Source organism: Ascaphus truei, unplaced genomic scaffold, assembly GCF_040206685.1.
Source record: "Ascaphus truei isolate aAscTru1 unplaced genomic scaffold, aAscTru1.hap1 HAP1_SCAFFOLD_1687, whole genome shotgun sequence".
Classification (NCBI taxonomy): domain Eukaryota; kingdom Metazoa; phylum Chordata; class Amphibia; order Anura; family Ascaphidae; genus Ascaphus; species Ascaphus truei.
Window position 1 is genome coordinate 1 of NW_027454581.1, and position 18,485 is coordinate 18,485.

General features: G+C 57.0%; 1 protein-coding gene across 1 annotated transcript in view; it reads left to right on the forward strand.

The window, feature by feature from the left end:
- Positions 1 to 4,708: 4,708 nt before the first annotated feature.
- The window catches only part of LOC142476744 (cleavage and polyadenylation specificity factor subunit 1-like), a 52,468-nt gene continuing 38,691 nt past the window's right edge, over positions 4,709 to 18,485 (forward strand). The window contains exons 1-5 of the mRNA XM_075581904.1: positions 4,709 to 4,830; positions 7,389 to 7,499; positions 8,410 to 8,503; positions 9,433 to 9,520; positions 11,572 to 11,694. Of these exons, the coding sequence (XP_075438019.1) occupies positions 8,475 to 8,503; positions 9,433 to 9,520; positions 11,572 to 11,694 (240 nt within the window). The 5' untranslated portion in view covers positions 4,709 to 4,830; positions 7,389 to 7,499; positions 8,410 to 8,474. The remainder of the gene's footprint in view (positions 4,831 to 7,388; positions 7,500 to 8,409; positions 8,504 to 9,432; positions 9,521 to 11,571; positions 11,695 to 18,485) is intronic.

An 18,485-nucleotide genomic window follows, 5' to 3' on the forward strand; every position in this document is an offset into this window, starting at 1 on the left:
TCTCTCACACCTCTCCTAGCTCACATCGCTGGCACAGTCCATCTCCCGGGGCTTCCAGTTCTGTCTGTGTCTGCCTGTCTCTCACACCTCTCCTAGCTCACATCGCTGGCACAGTCATCTCCCGGGGCTTCCAGTTCTGTCTGTGTCTGCCTGTCTCTCACACCTCTCCTAGCTCACATCGCTGGCACAGTCTCATCTCCCGGGGCTTCCAGTTCTGTCTGTGTCTGTGTCTCTCACACACCTCTCCTAGCTCACATCGCTGGCACAGTCTCACCTCCCGGGGCTTCCAGTTCTGCCTGTGTCTCACACACCTCTCCTAGCTCACATCGCTGGCACAGTCTCACCTCCCGGGGCTTCCAGTTCTGTCTGTGTCTCTCACACACCTCTCCTAGCTCACATCGCTGGCACAGTCTCATCTCCCGGGGCTTCCAGTTCTGTCTGTGTCTCTCACACACCTCTCCAAGCTCACATCGCTGGCACAGTCTCACCTCCTGGGGCTTCCAGTTCTGTCTGTGTCTGCCTGTCTCTCTCACACACCTCTCCTAGCTCACATCGCTGGCACAGTCTCATCTCCCGAGGCTTCCAGTTCTGTTTGTGTCTGCCTGTGTCTCACACACCTCTCCTAGCTCACATCGCTGGCACAGTCTCATCTCCCGGGGCTTCCAGTTCTGTCTGTGTCTGCCTGTCTCTCACACACACCTCTCCTAGCTCACATCGCTGGCACAGTCTCACCTCCCGGGGCTTCTAGTTCTGTCTGTGTCTGCCTGTTTCTATTTCTAGGCTGTGGGCGGTCATTTCTGTACTGGCCCAGGGTCTGTCTCTGTTTTGGGTCTTTTACCTTCAGTGGGTAGGGTGCCAGAGTGTTGTCACGGTAACTTATGACAAGATATAATATACACCAAATAACTGGGTTGAACTGAACGAGGCTTAGATATAATAAAGTATATTTATTCCTTAGATAGGTGAACACAACAAGATAGTACAGTACAATTAACAAACAAGAAGGTAACACTTAGTCAGTTGGAATGAAGAAGTAATCAAATAGCAATTCTCCAGCAATCAGGCGTCAATCAGTTGGTATAAAGAAGACAATGAGTATAGGCTGACATCAGGTTATATATCTTTTCAGCCCTGTCCATTACTATTGAGTGCAGGCTATTGGAGAACAATTGTCTGCACCCAATCTCTAACGTGGGAACAGTGTTAACCCATTGAACACAACCTGAACCCAGCTCCTGTCATAAATCAGTGGTGAGGTTCACAGTCTTACCCCAGAGTAAAACTCCTCCCACCCCAGGACGTTTAAAAACTGCTTTTCCTGTCTAAATAACTTCATAACTTCAGTTCAGTAATACTTACTGGCACGCGAGACATATTAATACATTCCGGCACGCATGACGCTCCCAATGAGACTAAATATTACCGTGTAATACTAAAATTAAGAGAGATATTACTATCTGTCTCTTAGTACCTGCTAGACATCATGTGTCTGTAATCATTATTTGCGACTCTGTCCCACGGATACACACATTTTTAGCATGTTCAGCCGAGGATATCTCATGATATTCTTATATTTAATAAGGTCACTCATTCTGATATCTCCTTGTGTAGACGCATCCCTGGCCCCCATAAAACACCTTGTCAAGAAATGCTTTGAAGCTGGGCCTCCTGTGTAGAGAACGTTTGTCACAGGTGCAATATTTCACACCCAATGCTCCAGACCTGGGTCCTAGCTGTCTCTACCAGCAATATACACTTACTGCAAATTAGGTATTAACATACACCAAACCCCCTCTGTACTTTTCACACCCAACTTCAATCAAGCCTTTTGAAGCCCAGATATTTCTGAAAAGACACCACACATATTTGTATTTTCCTTAAAACTGTAGCTCATTAACCCCTTAAGCCCCAGTGTGTATGTGGTGCAGACACTTACATGGTGATAATACATTGTAACAGGGGAACACATATTTTCATGTTGCAGCAAGGTAAAAACCACATTCCTGGACCGCAGTCCAGTTAGCCCCTTGCCTCCCTGGTGAGGTCAGGGGGTGGCCATATGGGGGTGTAACCCCTTTAATACCGGGCCAATCCCCCTCTCCCTCTACAAGTGTATTCTCTCTGTAGGCTGTGTTAGGTCTCCAGCTTCTTTGAGCGTTGGATATCATTTTCCCACATTGTCACATACTGCTTCTTCATTTCGTTGGTGATTGAGATGATTTCTTTTTTCGGCAGGTTGTTGATCTGTGTGGGGTTTTGTCCTTGGAGTGAGAGGACAAGTTGTTTGATGGCACAGGGTTTAGTGAGGAGGTCCTGGCTTGCTCGTTGCTCTGTAGCAGTAAGACTGTGGGTGGCTGGTGTTTAGGTGAGCCCAGAATGTCCGTGCTCTCTTCTGTACCGTGAGCAGTAGAGGAAAGCGGCCCAGCTCAGCCCGGCATGCATTGTTTCATGTACTCCTTGCTACTTGGAGAAGGTGTTTGCAGAATTCCAGATGCAGTATTTCTGTTGGGCTGGTATCCCATTTTGTGGGGTCTGGGTATGTTACAGGGCCCCACACCTCGCTGCCATACAGAAGGATGGGTGTGTGGGGTCTGGGTATGTTACAGGACCCCACACCTCGCTGCCATACAGAAGGATGGGTGTGTGGAGTCTGGGTATGTTACAGGGCCCCACACCTCGCTGCCATACAGAAGGATGGGTGTGTGGAGTCTGGGTATGTTATAGGACCCCACACCTCGCTGCCATACAGAAGGATGGGGTGTGTGGAGTCTGGGTATGTTATAGGACCCCACACCTCGCTGCCATACAGAAGGATGGGTGTGGGGGTCTGGGTATGTTATAGGACCCCACACCTCGCTGCCATACAGAAGGATGGGTGTGTGGAGTCTGGGTATGTTATAGGACCCCACACCTCGCTGCCATACAGAAGGATGGGTGTGGGGTCTTGGGTATGTTACAGGGCCCCACACCTCGCTGCCATACAGAAGGATGGGTGTGAGGAGTCTGGGGTATGTCACAGGACCCCACACTCGCTGCCATACAGAAGGATGGGTGTGTGGGGTCTGGGTATGTTACAGGACCCCACACCTCGCTGCCATACAGAAGGATGGGTGTGTGGAGTCTGGGTATGTTACAGGGCCCCACACCTCGCTGCCATACAGAAGGATGGGTTTGTGGGGTCTGGGTATGTTACAGGGCCCCACACCTCGCTGCCATACAGAAGGATGGGTGTGTGGGGTCTGGGTATGTTACAGGGGCCCCACACCTCGCTGCCATACAGAAGGATGGGTGTGTGGGGTCTGGGTATGTTACAGGGCCCCACACCTCGCTGCCATACAGAAGGATGGGTGTGTGGAGTCTGGGTATGTTACAGGGCCCCACACCTCGCTGCCATACAGAAGGATGGGTGTGTGGAGTCTGGGTATGTTACAAGGCCCCACACCTCGCTGCCATACAGAAGGATGGGTGTGTGGGGTCTGGGTATGTTACAGGGCCCCACACCTCGCTGCCATACAGAAGGATGGGTGTGATGACGCTGTTGAATATTTTCTCCCAGATTCTTATTGGTGGTTTGAGGTGGTACATCTGTTCCCTTATTGCATAAAATGCTCTGCGGGCCTTCTCCTTCAGTGTATTTATGGCCAGGTTGAATTTCCCTGATGAGCTGATTGTTAGACCAAGGTATGTGTAGCTCGCTGTCTGTTCCAGAGCATTGTCATCCAGTGTGAATTGCGATATGGTTGGATGTTTTTTAGATTTTTTCTGGAATACCATTATTCTGGTTTTGTCTAAGTTCACGAGTGCCCAGTGTGAAGAAAATGGGCGTAATCGGCGCATTAATAAAGGCAGTGTGCTCGGCTCGTTACCACTATTTCGTATTGGGGATGAAGGGGTTAATTTTTCATGCACTGTACATGTCTTATTTTTCCCGCTGTCCCTTATTGTCCCCATTTTGCAGGATTGTATGAGCTTGCGGTATAGTACATCCCAAGCACACACACATGGAAAATATAATTGTGAAATAAGGGGACCAGGTATGATCCATAAAGTGTATTTTTGCTGGATGAGGTTTTTTTTATGCTGCCTTTGTAATGCACAAGAACCAAATGTTTTGACACCTATGAGCTGGGTCACTTGCCTATGCAACCTCAAAGGTAACAGGCATTGTCCACGCCTGTAAGTCTCTCTGGAAGTTGCATATCAAACGACCCAGAGTCGGGGGTGTGAATTGGCCAGATGGATGCTAAATAGGAAATCCTGGTGACCATGTGTGCTAGCTCACACCCTGAGTTTTCCCCTTCCAGCCTAAGAGGGGCCAGGTACAGAGGGGGAGTGCACCTAAGTAGCCAAGGTAGCATTGTCGCACATGCTCTGTGTGAACAGGAAATCCCTAGTGCCCACTCTCCAAACTGTGGGCAAGTAGGGGATTGGGGAATGATTACTTTCCACCGAGGGGGATTGGGTGGGTATGTTGGCAATAGGCTTTCGAACCCTATATACATCCCACCCAGGCTATTCCCCATTGTCTTTCGTTTTTCATTATACCATGTGAGCGGAGTTACAACACACTTCTAAATAGCTGAGAAGAGCAGCAGCACATTCCTGGAACGCAAAGAGTCTTATTACATCGGAACCAAGGACAGAACTCTGCGTTAGGACACTGTGATTGCTGGGGCGTTATCTGATTAACCCCAACGGAGCAGAAAAGACTTTGCACATTCACAGAAGGATTGGGCTGGCAATTTGTGCCCTTGCAAAAGGACTACATTTTAAAAGACAATCTTCTGGTGCTTTGCACCTTTCTGGACATTATCCACTGTTCTTATACCAGTAAGTGTAATTATTAAGTGTATTCTGCAGTTGTCGTGTGTTTGCCTATCAAGGGAATAAATCTCAGTTTATTTTGCTCAACTTGTTCTGCTCAATTGGGATCCACAAAATATAAATGTGTTACTAAGTGCGTCTATCGTGACACCCAGGTCTGGCTGAATGTTTTTAGTATCGCCCTGTCCAGTTGGAGGCCCTGTCCAGTTGGAGGCCCTGTCCCAGTTGGAGGCCCTGTCCAGTTGGAGGCCCTGTCCAGTTGGAGGCCTTGTCCTGTTGGAGGCCCTGCCCTATTGGTGACAGCAGTCTGCGTATAGTAGAGACCTAATCTCAGTTCCAGCCAAGTTGAGCCCAGGTGCTGAGGAGGATTCTAGGGCTGCTGCGAGCTCATTGATGTAGATGTTAAACAGTGTGGGACGCAGGCTGCAGCGACACACACACACAGTGACACACACACAGTGACACACACCTTCTGTGGGACTCAGGCTGCAGCCCTGTCTAACTCCACGGCCTTGATGGAAGAAGTCTGTCCTTTTGTTATTAACTTTCACGCAGCATTTGTTTTCGGAGTACATACTTTTGATTGTGTCGTATGTTCTCCCCCCTATTCCGCTCTCTAGTGTTTTCAGCAATAGGCCTGGATGCCAGATGGAGTCGAAGGCTTTTTAAAGTCCACAAAGCGAGAAAAGATTTTGCCCTTGTTGGTGTTGTGGACGTGCTTATAGATCAGGCTGTGTTGGGTGTAAATACTATCCATGGTGCGGTGATGTAGATGGGATCCGTGGTGCGGTGGTGTAGGGTGTAAATGTGAGCCAGGGTGTAGATGGGATCCGTGGTGCGGTCTTGTAGGGTGTAGATGTGATCCGTGGTGCGGTGGTTTGGCAGGAAGCCTGTCTGGCTCTTACTCGGTACACTCTGCTCTGTCAGGAAGGTGAGGATCCTGCTGTGGAACAGTTTCCCCAGGGTGCTGCTGACACAGATGGTAGTAGGGTAGTGTTAAATGTCCTTAAATTCGCTTTTTCTATAGACTGACGTCAGCATAACAGAATTCAGCATTCTTGTCGTTTGCACACAAAAACAAAAACGTTTATTTTGAAAATAATAACTTACATACAAACATTGTAAGAATGACGATGTTTCAAATTGATATTCTTAAGAACAGTGGCACATAGTAACCTTCTTTCTCCTCTTCATGATATCATCACTCTGGCCTGGTCTTTCTTCCTCTGGCCTATCTTCTCCTAAATTCACTAAGCTCACTGCTGTATTTATCCATAAAATATTCTTTGAATCAGCTCTCTTAATATATATTTCTATTCCAAATTAGGTCCTGCAGTTTCAAACTATGATCGAATCAGAAACAGCACACGTATTCTAAACATAGAATACCAAGTACAGTAAGGACTGGAAGAGTCTCAGAGCTTTTGTCACAGCCTCTACTCTCAGCTAAAGTCACAGTTGTCAATAGTCACTCAGTGTCAAACCTAAACAGGGTTTCTGCCTACTCTGACCTTTTAGGACAGCTGCACGTCAAAATAACTCTATAACCGAAAATACAATCAGATAATATATAGATATGAAGGAAAGTCCAGACTATTACACTGTATACTTTAACATTCTGCCTTTGATAATAGATTCATTCATTACAATATATTTATTGCTAAATTGGATTTCTTACAGGTAGACATTACTTTTTTGTGGCAATCTTCATGTAATTCCCCTCCCTCTCTCTCTCCCCCTCCTCTCTCTCCCCCCTCCCTCTCTCTCCCCCTCTCCCTCTCTCTCCCCCTCTCCCTCTCTCTCCCCCTCGTCTCTCTCCTCCCTCTCCCCCTCTCTCTCCCCTCCCTCTCTCTCACCCTCTCTCTCTCCCCTCCCTCTCTCTCCCCTCCCTCTCTCTCTCCCCTCCCTCTCTCTCTCCCCTCCCTCTCTCTCCCCTCCCCTCTCTCTCCCTCCCTCTCTCTCCCCTCCCTCTCTCTCCCTCCCTCCCTCTCTCTCCCCTCCCTCTCTCTCCCCTCCCTCTCTCTCTCCCCTCCCTCTCTATCTCCCCTCCCTCTCTCTCTCTCCCCTCTCTCTCCCCCTCTCCTCCCTCTCTTTTCCCCCTTCCCCCTCTCTCCCCCTCTCTCTCTCTCTTTCCCCCTCCTCTCCCTCTCTCTCTCTTTCCCCTCCTCTCCCTCTCTCTCTCTCTCTTTCCCCTCCTCTCCCTCTCTCTCTCCCCTCTCTTCCTCCTCCCCCTCTCTCTCCCCCCTCCCCCCTCTCTCTCTCCCTTCCCCCTCTCCTCTCTCCCCCTCTCCTCTCTCTCCCTCTCTCTCTCTCCCTCTCTCTCTCCCTCTCTCTCTCACTCTCATATTCTCTCTCTCTCTCTCATTCTCTCTCATTCTCTCTCTCATTCTCTCTCTCATTCTCTCTCATCTCATTCTCTCTCTCTCTCTCTCTCTCTCTCTCTCTCTCTCTCTCTCTCTCTCTCTCTCCTCTCTCTCTCTCATCTCTCTCTCTCTCTCTCTTCTCTCTCTCTCTCTCTCTCTCTCTCTCTCTCTCTCTCTCTCATTCTCTCATTCTCATTGCAGGGGGGGTTGTGATCATTGCTGTGAATTCTCTTCTGTACCTGAATCAGAGTGTGCCCCCATACGGGGTCTCCCTGAACAGCCTGACTAATGGGACCACCGCTTTCCCCCTCAGTAAGTACCCCTAACTACCCCGCTCCCCACAAAGTACCTACCCCTAACTACCCGCCCCTACAAATACCTACCCTAACTACCGCTCCCCAAATACCTACCCTAACTACCCGCTCCCCACAAAATACCTACCCCTAACTACCCGCTCCTCCACAAAATACCTACCCCTAACTATCCCGCTCCTCACAAAATACCTACCCCTAACTACCCGCTCCCCACAAAATACCTACCCCTAACTACCCCGCTCCCTCACAAAATACCTACCCCTAACTACCCGCTCCTCACAAAGTACCTACCCCTAACTACCCCACTACCCTCTCCCCACAAAGTACCTACCCCTAAACTACCACCTCTCCCCACAAAAACCTACCCCTAACCTACCCGCTCCTCACAATACCTACCCCTACCCCCTCACCCTACACTACCGCTCCCCACAAAGCTACCCCTACACCCTACCCTACTACCCGCCTCCCACCAAAAGTACCTACTCCCTAACTACCCGCTCCTCACAAAATACCTACCCCTTACTACCCCGCTCCCCACAAAGTACCTACCCCTAACTACCCGCTCCCCACAAGTACCTACCCCTAACTACCCGCTCCCTCACAAAGTACCTACCCCTAACTACCCACTCCTCACAAAGTACCTACCCCTAACTACCCGCTCCCCACAAAGTACCTACCCCTAACTACCCGCTCCCCACAAAGTACCTACCCCTAACTACCCGCTCCCACAAAGTACCTACCCTAACTACCCGCCTCCCACAAAGTACCTACCCTAACTACCCGCTCCCCACACAGTAACTACCCCAACTACACCGCACCCCACAAAGTAACTACCTCTAACTCCCCCCTGGGCGTCTCGCCCCGTCTTGTTTGCGCCTCCCCCGCCTCACGCGTCTTTCTCTCGGCAGAGTCTCAGGACGCGTTGCGCATCTCTCTGGATTGTTGTCAGGCTGCGTTCATCTCGTACGACAAGATGGTGATTTCCCTAAAGGGAGGAGAGATGTAAGACCAACAACAATGGGTGACGGGTTCCTCCCACTGCGGGGGTGAACGCGGTGACTCAGCCCCTCCCTCTGCGGGGGTGACGCGGTGACTCAGCTCCTCCCACTGCGGGGTGACGCGGTGACTCAGCTCCTCCCTCTGCGGGGTGACGCGGTGACACAGCCCCTCCCACTGCGGGGTGACGCGGTGACTCAGTCCCTCCCTCTGCGGGGTGACGCGGTGACACAGCTCCTCCCTCTGTGGGGTGACGCGGTGACTCAGCCCCTCCCTCTGCGGGTGACGCAGTGACACAGCTCCTCCCTCTGTGGGGTGACGCGGTGACTCAGCCCCTCCCACTGCGGGGTGACGCGGTGACTCAGCCCCTCCCTCTGCGGGGGTGACGCGGTGACTCAGCCCCTCCCTCTGCGGGGTGACGCGGGTGACACAGCCCCTCCCTCTGCGGGGGTGACGCGGTGACACAGCTCCCTCTGCGGGGGTGACGCGGTGACACAGCCCCTCCCTTTGCGGGGGTGACGCGGTGACACAGCTCCTCCCTCTGCGGGGTGACGCGGTGACTCAGCCCCCTCCCTCTGCGGGGTGATGCGGTGACACAGCTCCTCCCTCTGCGGGGTGACGTGGTGACTCAGCCCCTCCCTCTGCGAGGTGACGCGGTGACTCAGCCCCTCCCTCTGCGGGGGTGACACGGTGACACAGCTCCTCCCTCTGTGGGGTGACGCGGTGACTCAGCCCCTCCCTCTGCGGGGGGACTCAGCCCCTCCCTCTGCGGGGGGACTCAGCCCCTCCCTCTGCGGGGGGACTCAGCCCCTCCCTCTGCGGGGGGACTCAGCCCCTCCCTCTGCGGGGTGACTCAGCCCCTCCCTCTGCGGGGGGACTCAGCCCCCCTCCCTCTGCGGGTGACACTGATTTCCTGTCCGTCCCTGTCTCCTCAGTTACGTGCTGACTCTGATCACAGACGGGATGAGAAGTGTGCGCTCATTTCACTTTGACAAAGCAGCAGCCAGTGTCCTTACCACCTCTGTGAGTATCTGCGCTCACCTCTGTGAGTATCTGCGCTCTCCTCTGTGAGTATCTGCGCTCTCCTCTGTGAGTATCTGCGCTCTCCTCTGTGAGTATCTGCGCTCTCCTCTGTGAGTATCTGCGCTCTCCTCTGTGAGTATCTGCGCTCTCCTCTGTGAGTATCTGCGCTCACCTCTGTGAGTGTCTGCGCTCACCTCTGTGAGTGTCTGCGCTCTCCTCTGTGAGTATCTGCGCTCACCTCTGTGAGTATCTGCGCTCACCTCTGTGAGTATCTGCGCTCTCCTCTGAGTATCTGCGCTCACCTCTGTGAGTATCTGCGCTCTCCTCTGTGAGTATCTGCGCTCTCCTCTGTGAGTATCTGCGCTCTCCTCTGTGAGTATCTGCGCTCGTCCTCTGTGAGTATCTGCGCTCACCTCTGTGAGTATCTGCGCTTCTCCTCTGAGTATCTGCGCTCTCCTCTGAGTATCTGCGCTCTCCTCTGAGTATCTGCGCTCTCCTCTGTGAGTATCTGCGCTCTCCTCTGTGAGTATCTGCGCTCACCTCTGTGAGTATTTGCGCTCACCTCTGTGAGTATCTGCGCTCACCTCTGTGAGTATCTGCGCTCACCTCTGTGAGTATCTGCGCTCACCTCTGTGAGTATCTGCGCTCACCTCTGTGAGTATCTGCGCTCTCCCCTGTGAGTATCTGCGCTCTCCTCTGTGAGTATCTGCGCTCTCCTCTGTGAGTATCTGCGCTCTCCTCTGTGAGTATCTGCGCGCTCCTCTGTGAGTGTCTGCGCTCTCCTCTGTGAAGTGTCTGCGCTCTCCTCTGTGAGTGTCTGCGCTCTCCTCTGTGAGTGTCTGCGCTCTCCTCTGTGAGTGTCTGCGCTCTCCTCTGTGAGTATCTGCGCTCACCTCTGTGAGTATCTGCGCTCTCCTCTGTGAGTGTCTGCGCTCTCCTCTGTGAGTGTCTGCGCTCTCCTCTGTGAGTGTCTGCGCTCTCCTCTGTGAGTGTCTGTGCTCACCTTTGTGAGTATCTGCGCTCTCCTCTGTGAGTATCTGCACTCTCCTCTGTGAGTATCTGCACTCTCCTCTGAGTATCTGCGCTCTCCTCTGTGAGTATCTGCGCTCTCCTCTGTGAGTATCTGCGCTCTCCTCTGTGAGTATCTGCGCTCTCCTCTGTGAGTATCTGCGCTCTCCTCTGTGAGTATCTGCGCTCTCCTCTGTGAGTATCTGCGCTCTCCTCTGTGAGTATCTGCGCTCTCCTCTGTGAGTATCTGCGCTGTCCTCTGTGTATCTGCGCTCTCCTCTGTGAGTATCTGCGCTCTCCTCTGTGAGTATCTGCGCTCTCCTCTGTGAGTATCTGCGCTCTCCTCTGTGAGTATCTGCGCTCTCCTCTGTGAGTATCTGAGCTCTCCTCTGTGAGTATCTGCGCTCTCCTCTGTGAGTATCTGCGCTCTCCTCTGTGAGTATCTGCGCTCTCCTCTGTGAGTATCTGCGCTCTCCTCTGTGTATATCTGCGCTCACCTCTGTGAGTGTCTGCGCTCTCCTCTGTGAGTGTCTGCGCTCTCCTCTGTGAGTGTCTGCGCTCTCCTCTGTGAGTGTCTGCACTCTCCTCTGTGAGTATCTGCGCTCTCCTCTGAGTATCCTTACCACCTCTGTGAGTGTCTGCGCTCTGTGAGTGTCTGCGCTCTGTGAGTGCCTGCGCTCTGTGAGTGCCTGCGCTCTGTGAGTGCCTGCGCTCTGTGAGTGCCTGCGCTCGGTGGGTGCCTGCGCTCGGTGGGTGCCTGCGCTCGGTGGGTGCCCTGCGCTCGGTGGGTGCCTGCGCTCGGTGGGTGCCTGCGCTCGGTGGGTGCCTGCGCTCTCCTCTGTGAGTATCTGCGCTCTCCTCTGTGAGTATCTGCGCTCTCCTCTGTGAGTATCTGCGCTCTCCTCTGTGAGTATCTGCGCTCTCCTCTGTGAGTATCCTTACCACCTCTGTGAGTGCCTGCGCTCTCCCCTGTGAGTATCTGTCCCTGAGTCTATGCTCACACTCCACACACAGCTCTCTCTCACCTACCTATGTCCCCACAGATTACGGTGATGGAGCCGGGGTACCTGTTCTTGGGGTCCCGTCTCGGGAACTCTCTGCTCCTCCGATACACAGAAAAGGCTCAGGACCCCCCGGCCGGGCCCAGCAAGGACGCTGACCAACTGGTGAGCGCCGATCTATACCGCAGCGCAGTACAGAGGGGGGGGGGGGGCTGAGAGGGGCTCTCCGTACTGGGGACACAGTGCCCACACTACCCACTGATTTCCATTCCTGAGATACCGAGCCCTGAAAATCATGTGTGGGATCGGGCGCCGGTGTGTGCGTGTTTGGGGGGTACTGACACCTGTGATGTGTGTGGGATCGGGCGCCGGGGTGTGTGGGTTTGGGGGGTACTGACACCTGTGATGTGTGTGGGATCGGGCGCCGGGGTGTGCGGGTTTGGGGGGGTACTGACACCTGTGATGTGTGTGTGTGTGGGATCGGGCGCCGGGGTGTGCGGGTTTGGGGGGTACTGACGCCTGTGATGTGTGTGGGATCGGGTGTGCGGGTTTGGGGGGGTACTGACGCCTGTGATGTGTGTGGGATCGGGCGCCGGGGTGTGTGGGTTTGGGGGGTACTGACACCTGTGATGTGTGTGTGTGGGATCGGGCGCCGGGGTGTGTGGGTTTGGGGGGTACTGACGCCTGTGATGTGTGTGGGATCGGGCGCCGGGGTGTGCGGGTTTGGGGGGTACTGACACCTGTGATGTGTGTGGGATCGGGTGTGCGGGTTTGGGGGGTACTGACACCTGTGATGTGTGTGGGATCGGGTGTGTGGGTTTGGGGGGTACTGACACCTGTGATGTGTGTGGGATCGGGCGCCGGGGTGTGTGGGTTTGGGGGGGTACTGAAGCCTGTGATGTGTGTGGGATCGGGCGCCGGGGTGTGCGGGTTTGGGGGGTACTGACACCTGTGATGTGTGTGGGATCGGGTGTGTGGGTTTGGGGGGGTACTGACACCTGTGATGTGTGTGGGATCGGGCGCCGGGGTGTGTGGGTTTGGGGGGTACTGACACCTGTGATGTGTGTGGGATCGGGTGTGCGGGTTTGGGGGGTACTGACACCTGTGATGTGTGTGGGATCGGGCGCCGGGGTGTGTGGGTTTGGGGGGGTACTGACACCTGTGATGTGTGTGGGATCGGGTGCCGGGGTGTGCGGGTTTGGGGGGGTACTGACACCTGTGATGTGTGTGGGATCGGGCGCCGGGGTGTGTGGGTTTGGGGGGTACTGAAGCCTGTGATGTGTGTGGGATCGGGCGCCGGGGTGTGCGGGTTTGGGGGGTACTGACGCCTGTGATGTGTGTGGGATCGGGCGCCGGGGTGTGTGGGTTTGGGGGGTACTGACGCCTGTGATGTGTGTGGGATCGGGCGCCGGGGTGTGTGGGTTTGGGGGGTACTGACACCTGTGATGTGTGTGGGATCGGGTGTGTGGGTTTGGGGGGATACTGACACCTGTGATGTGTGTGGGATCGGGCGCCGGGGTGTGTGGGTTTGGGGGGTACTGACACCTGTGATGTGTGTGGGATCGGGCGCCGGGGTGTGCGGGTTTGGGGGGTACTGACACCTGTGATGTGTGTGGGATCGGGCGCCGGGGTGTGTGGGTTTGGGGGGTACTGACACCTGTGATGTGTGTGGGATCGGGCGCCGGGGTGTGCGGGTTTGGGGGGTACTGACACCTGTGATGTGTGTGGGATCGGGCGCCGGGGTGTGTGGGTTTGGGGGGGTACTGACGCCTGTGATGTGTGTGGGATCGGGCGCCGGGGTGTGTGGGTTTGGGGGGTACTGACGCCTGTGATGTGTGTGGGATCGGGCGCCGGGGTGTGTGGGTTTGGGGGGTACTGACGCCTGTGATGTGTGTGGGATCGGGCGCCGGGGTGTGTGGGTTTGGGGGGTACTGACACCTGTGATGTGTGTGGGATCGGGCGCCGGGGTGTGCGGGTTTGGGGGGTACTGACGCCTGTGATGTGTGTGGGATCGGGTGTGCGGGTTTGGGGGGGTACTGACGCCTGTGATGTGTGTGGGATCGGGCGCCGGGGTGTGTGGGTTTGGGGGGTACTGACACCTGTGATGTGTGTGGGATCGGGCGCCGGGGTGTGCGGGTTTGGGGGGGTACTGACGCCTGTGATGTGTGTGGGATCGGGCGCCGGGGTGTGTGGGTTTGGGGAGTACTGACACCTGTGATGTGTGTGGGATCGGGTGTGTGGGTTTGGGGGGTACTGACGCCTGTGATGTGTGTGGGATCGGGTGTGTGGGTTTGGGGGGTACTGACGCCTGTGATGTGTGTGGGATCGGGCGCCGGGGTGTGTGGGTTTGGGGGGTACTGACACCTGTGATGTGTGTGGGATCGGGCGCCGGGGTGTGTGGGTTTGGGGGGTACTGACGCCTGTGATGTGTGTGGGATCGGGCGCCGGGGTGTGTGGGTTTGGGGGGTACTGACACCTGTGATGTGTGTGGGATCGGGCGCCGGGGTGTGCGGGTTTGGGGAGTACTGACACCTGTGATGTGTGTGGGATCGGGTGTGTGGGTTTGGGGGGTACTGACACCTGTGATGTGTGTGGGATCGGGCGCCGGGGTGTGCGGGTTTGGGGGGGTACTGACGCCTGTGATGTGTGTGGGATCGGGCGCCGGGGTGTGTGGGTTTGGGGAGTACTGACACCTGTGATGTGTGTGGGATCGGGTGTGTGGGTTTGGGGGGTACTGACGCCTGTGATGTGTGTGGGATCGGGTGTGTGGGTTTGGGGGGTACTGACGCCTGTGATGTGTGTGGGATCGGGCGCCGGGGTGTGTGGGTTTGGGGGGGTACTGACGCCTGTGATGTGTGTGGGATCGGGCGCCGGGGTGTGTGTGTTTGGGGGGTACTGACACCTGTGATGTGTGTGGGATCGGGCGCCGGGGTGTGTGGGTTTGGGGGGTACTGACACCTGTGATGTGTGTGGGATCGGGTGTGCGGGTTTGGGGGGGTACTGAAGCCTGTGATGTGTGTGGGATCGGGCGCCGGGGTGTGTGGGTTTGGGGGGTACTGACGCCTGTGATGTGTGTGGGATCGGGCGCCGGGGTGTGTGGGTTTGGGGGGTACTGACACCTGTGATGTGTGTGGGATCGGGTGTGCGGGTTTGGGGGGGTACTGACGCCTGTGATGTGTGTGGGATCGGGCGCCGGGGTGTGCGGGTTTGGGGGGGTACTGACGCCTGTGATGTGTGTGGGATCGGGCGCCGGGGTGTGTGGGTTTGGGGGGTACTGACACCTGTGATGTGTGTGGGATCGGGCGCCGGGGTGTGTGGGTTTGGGGGGGTACTGACGCCTGTGATGTGTGTGGGATCGGGCGCCGGGGTGTGCGGGTTTGGGGGGGTACTGACGCCTGTGATGTGTGTGGGATCGGGCGCCGGGGTGTGTGGGTTTGGGGGGGTACTGACGCCTGTGATGTGTGTGGGATCGGGTGTGTGGGTTTGGGGGGTACTGACGCCTGTGATGTGTGTGGGATCGGGCGCCGGGGTGTGTGGGTTTGGGGGGTACTGACACCTGTGATGTGTGTGGGATCGGGCGCCGGGGTGTGTGGGTTTGGGGGGTACTGACGCCTGTGATGTGTGTGGGATCGGGCGCCGGGGTGTGTGGGTTTGGGGGGGTACTGACACCTGTGATGTGTGTGGGATCGGGCGCCGGGGTGTGCGGGTTTGGGGGGAGGGGGTACTGACGCCTGTGATGTGTGTGGGATCGGGCGCCGGGGTGTGCGGGTTTGGGGGGGTACTGACACCTGTGATGTGTGTGGGATCGGGCGCCGGGGTGTGCGGGTTTGGGGGGGTACTGACGCCTGTGATGTGTGTGGGATCGGGTGTGCGGGTTTGGGGGGGTACTGACGCCTGTGATGTGTGTGGGATCGGGCGCCGGGGTGTGTGGGTTTGGGGGGGTACTGACGCCTGTGATGTGTGTGGGATCGGGTGTGCGGGTTTGGGGGGGTACTGACACCTGTGATGTGTGTGATCGGGCGCCGGGGTGTGCGGGTTTGGGGGGTACTGACGCCTGTGATGTGTGTGGGATCGGGTGTGCGGGTTTGGGGGGGTACTGACGCCTGTGATGTGTGTGGGATCGGGCGCCGGGGTGTGTGGGTTTGGGGGGGTACTGACACCTGTGATGTGTGTGGGATCGGGCGCCGGGGTGTGTGGGTTTGGGGGGGTACTGACGCCTGTGATGTGTGTGGGATCGGGCGCCGGGGTGTGTGGGTTTGGGGGGGTACTGACGCCTGTGATGTGTGTGGGATCGGGTGTGCGGGTTTGGGGGGTACTGACGCCTGTGATGTGTGTGGGATCGGGCGCCGGGGTGTGTGGGTTTGGGGGGTACTGAAGCCTGTGATGTGTGTGGGATCGGGCGCCGGGGTGTGTGGGTTTGGGGGGGTACTGACGCCTGTGATGTGTGTGGGATCGGGCGCCGGGGTGTGTGGGTTTGGGGGGGTACTGACGCCTGTGATGTGTGTGGGATCGGGCGCCGGGGTGTGTGTGTTTGGGGGGTACTGACACCTGTGATGTGTGTGGGATCGGGTGTGCGGGTTTGGGGGGTACTGACGCCTGTGATGTGTGTGGGATCGGGCGCCGGGGTGTGTGGGTTTGGGGGGTACTGACGCCTGTGATGTGTGTGGGATCGGGCGCCGGGGTGTGTGGGTTTGGGGGGTACTGACACCTGTGATGTGTGTGGGATCGGGCGCCGGGGTGTGTGGGTTTGGGGGGTACTGACGCCTGTGATGTGTGTGGGATCGGGCGCCGGGGTGTGCGGGTTTGGGGGGTACTGAAGCCTGTGATGTGTGTGGGATCGGGCGCCGGGGTGTGTGGGTTTGGGGGGTACTGACGCCTGTGATGTGTGTGGGATCGGGCGCCGGGGTGTGTGGGTTTGGGGGGTACTGACACCTGTGATGTGTGTGGGATCGGGCGCCGGGGTGTGTGGGTTTGGGGGGTACTGACACCTGTGATGTGTGTGGGATCGGGCGCCGGGGTGTGCGGGTTTGGGGGGGTACTGACACCTGTGATGTGTGTGGGATCGGGTGTGTGGGTTTGGGGGGTACTGACGCCTGTGATGTGTGTGGGATCGGGTGTGTGGGTTTGGGGGGTACTGACGCCTGTGATGTGTGTGGGATCGGGCGCCGGGGTGTGTGGGTTTGGGGGGGTACTGACGCCTGTGATGTGTGTGGGATCGGGCGCCGGGGTGTGTGTGTTTGGGGGGTACTGACACCTGTGATGTGTGTGGGATCGGGCGCCGGGGTGTGTGTGTTTGGGGGGTACTGACACCTGTGATGTGTGTGGGATCGGGTGTGCGGGTTTGGGGGGTACTGACGCCTGTGATGTGTGTGGGATCGGGCGCCGGGGTGTGTGGGTTTGGGGGGTACTGACGCCTGTGATGTGTGTGGGATCGGGCGCCGGGGTGTGTGGGTTTGGGGGGTACTGACACCTGTGATGTGTGTGGGATCGGGTGTGCGGGTTTGGGGGGGTACTGACGCCTGTGATGTGTGTGGGATCGGGCGCCGGGGTGTGCGGGTTTGGGGGGGTACTGACGCCTGTGATGTGTGTGGGATCGGGCGCCGGGGTGTGTGGGTTTGGGGGGGTACTGACGCCTGTGATGTGTGTGGGATCGGGCGCCGGGGTGTGTGGGTTTGGGGGGTACTGACACCTGTGATGTGTGTGGGATCGGGAGCCGGGGTGTGTGGGTTTGGGGGGTACTGACACCTGTGATGTGTGTGGGATCGGGCGCCGGGGTGTGCGGGTTTGGGGGGGTACTGACACCTGTGATGTGTGTGGGATCGGGCGCCGGGGTGTGTGGGTTTGGGGGGTACTGACGCCTGTGATGTGTGTGGGATCGGGCGCCGGGGTGTGCGGGTTTGGGGGGTACTGACACCTGTGATGTGTGTGGGATCGGGCGCCGGGGTGTGCGGGTTTGGGGGGTACTGACACCTGTGATGTGTGTGGGATCGGGCGCCGGGGTGTGTGGGTTTGGGGGGTACTGACACCTGTGATGTGTGTGGGATCGGGCGCCGGGGTGTGTGGGTTTGGGGGGGTACTGACGCCTGTGATGTGTGTGGGATCGGGCGCCGGGGTGTGTGGGTTTGGGGGGGTACTGACGCCTGTGATGTGTGTGGGATCGGGCGCCGGGGTGTGTGGGTTTGGGGGGGTACTGACGCCTGTGATGTGTGTGGGATCGGGTGTGTGGGTTTGGGGGGTACTGACGCCTGTGATGTGTGTGGGATCGGGCGCCGGGGTGTGTGGGTTTGGGGGGTACTGACACCTGTGATGTGTGTGGGATCGGGCGCCGGGGTGTGTGGGTTTGGGGGGTACTGACGCCTGTGATGTGTGTGGGATCGGGCGCCGGGGTGTGTGGGTTTGGGGGGTACTGACACCTGTGATGTGTGTGGGATCGGGCGCCGGGGTGTGCGGGTTTGGGGGGAGGGGGTACTGACGCCTGTGATGTGTGTGGGATCGGGCGCCGGGGTGTGCGGGTTTGGGGGGGTACTGACACCTGTGATGTGTGTGGGATCGGGCGCCGGGGTGTGCGGGTTTGGGGGGGTACTGACGCCTGTGATGTGTGTGGGATCGGGTGTGCGGGTTTGGGGGGGTACTGACACCTGTGATGTGTGTGGGATCGGGCGCCGGGGTGTGTGGGTTTGGGGGGTACTGACGCCTGTGATGTGTGTGGGATCGGGCGCCGGGGTGTGTGGGTTTGGGGGGTACTGACACCTGTGATGTGTGTGGGATCGGGCGCCGGGGTGTGTGGGTTTGGGGGGGTACTGACGCCTGTGATGTGTGTGGGATCGGGCGCCGGGGTGTGTGGGTTTGGGGGGGTACTGACGCCTGTGATGTGTGTGGGATCGGGTGTGCGGGTTTGGGGGGTACTGACGCCTGTGATGTGTGTGGGATCGGGCGCCGGGGTGTGTGGGTTTGGG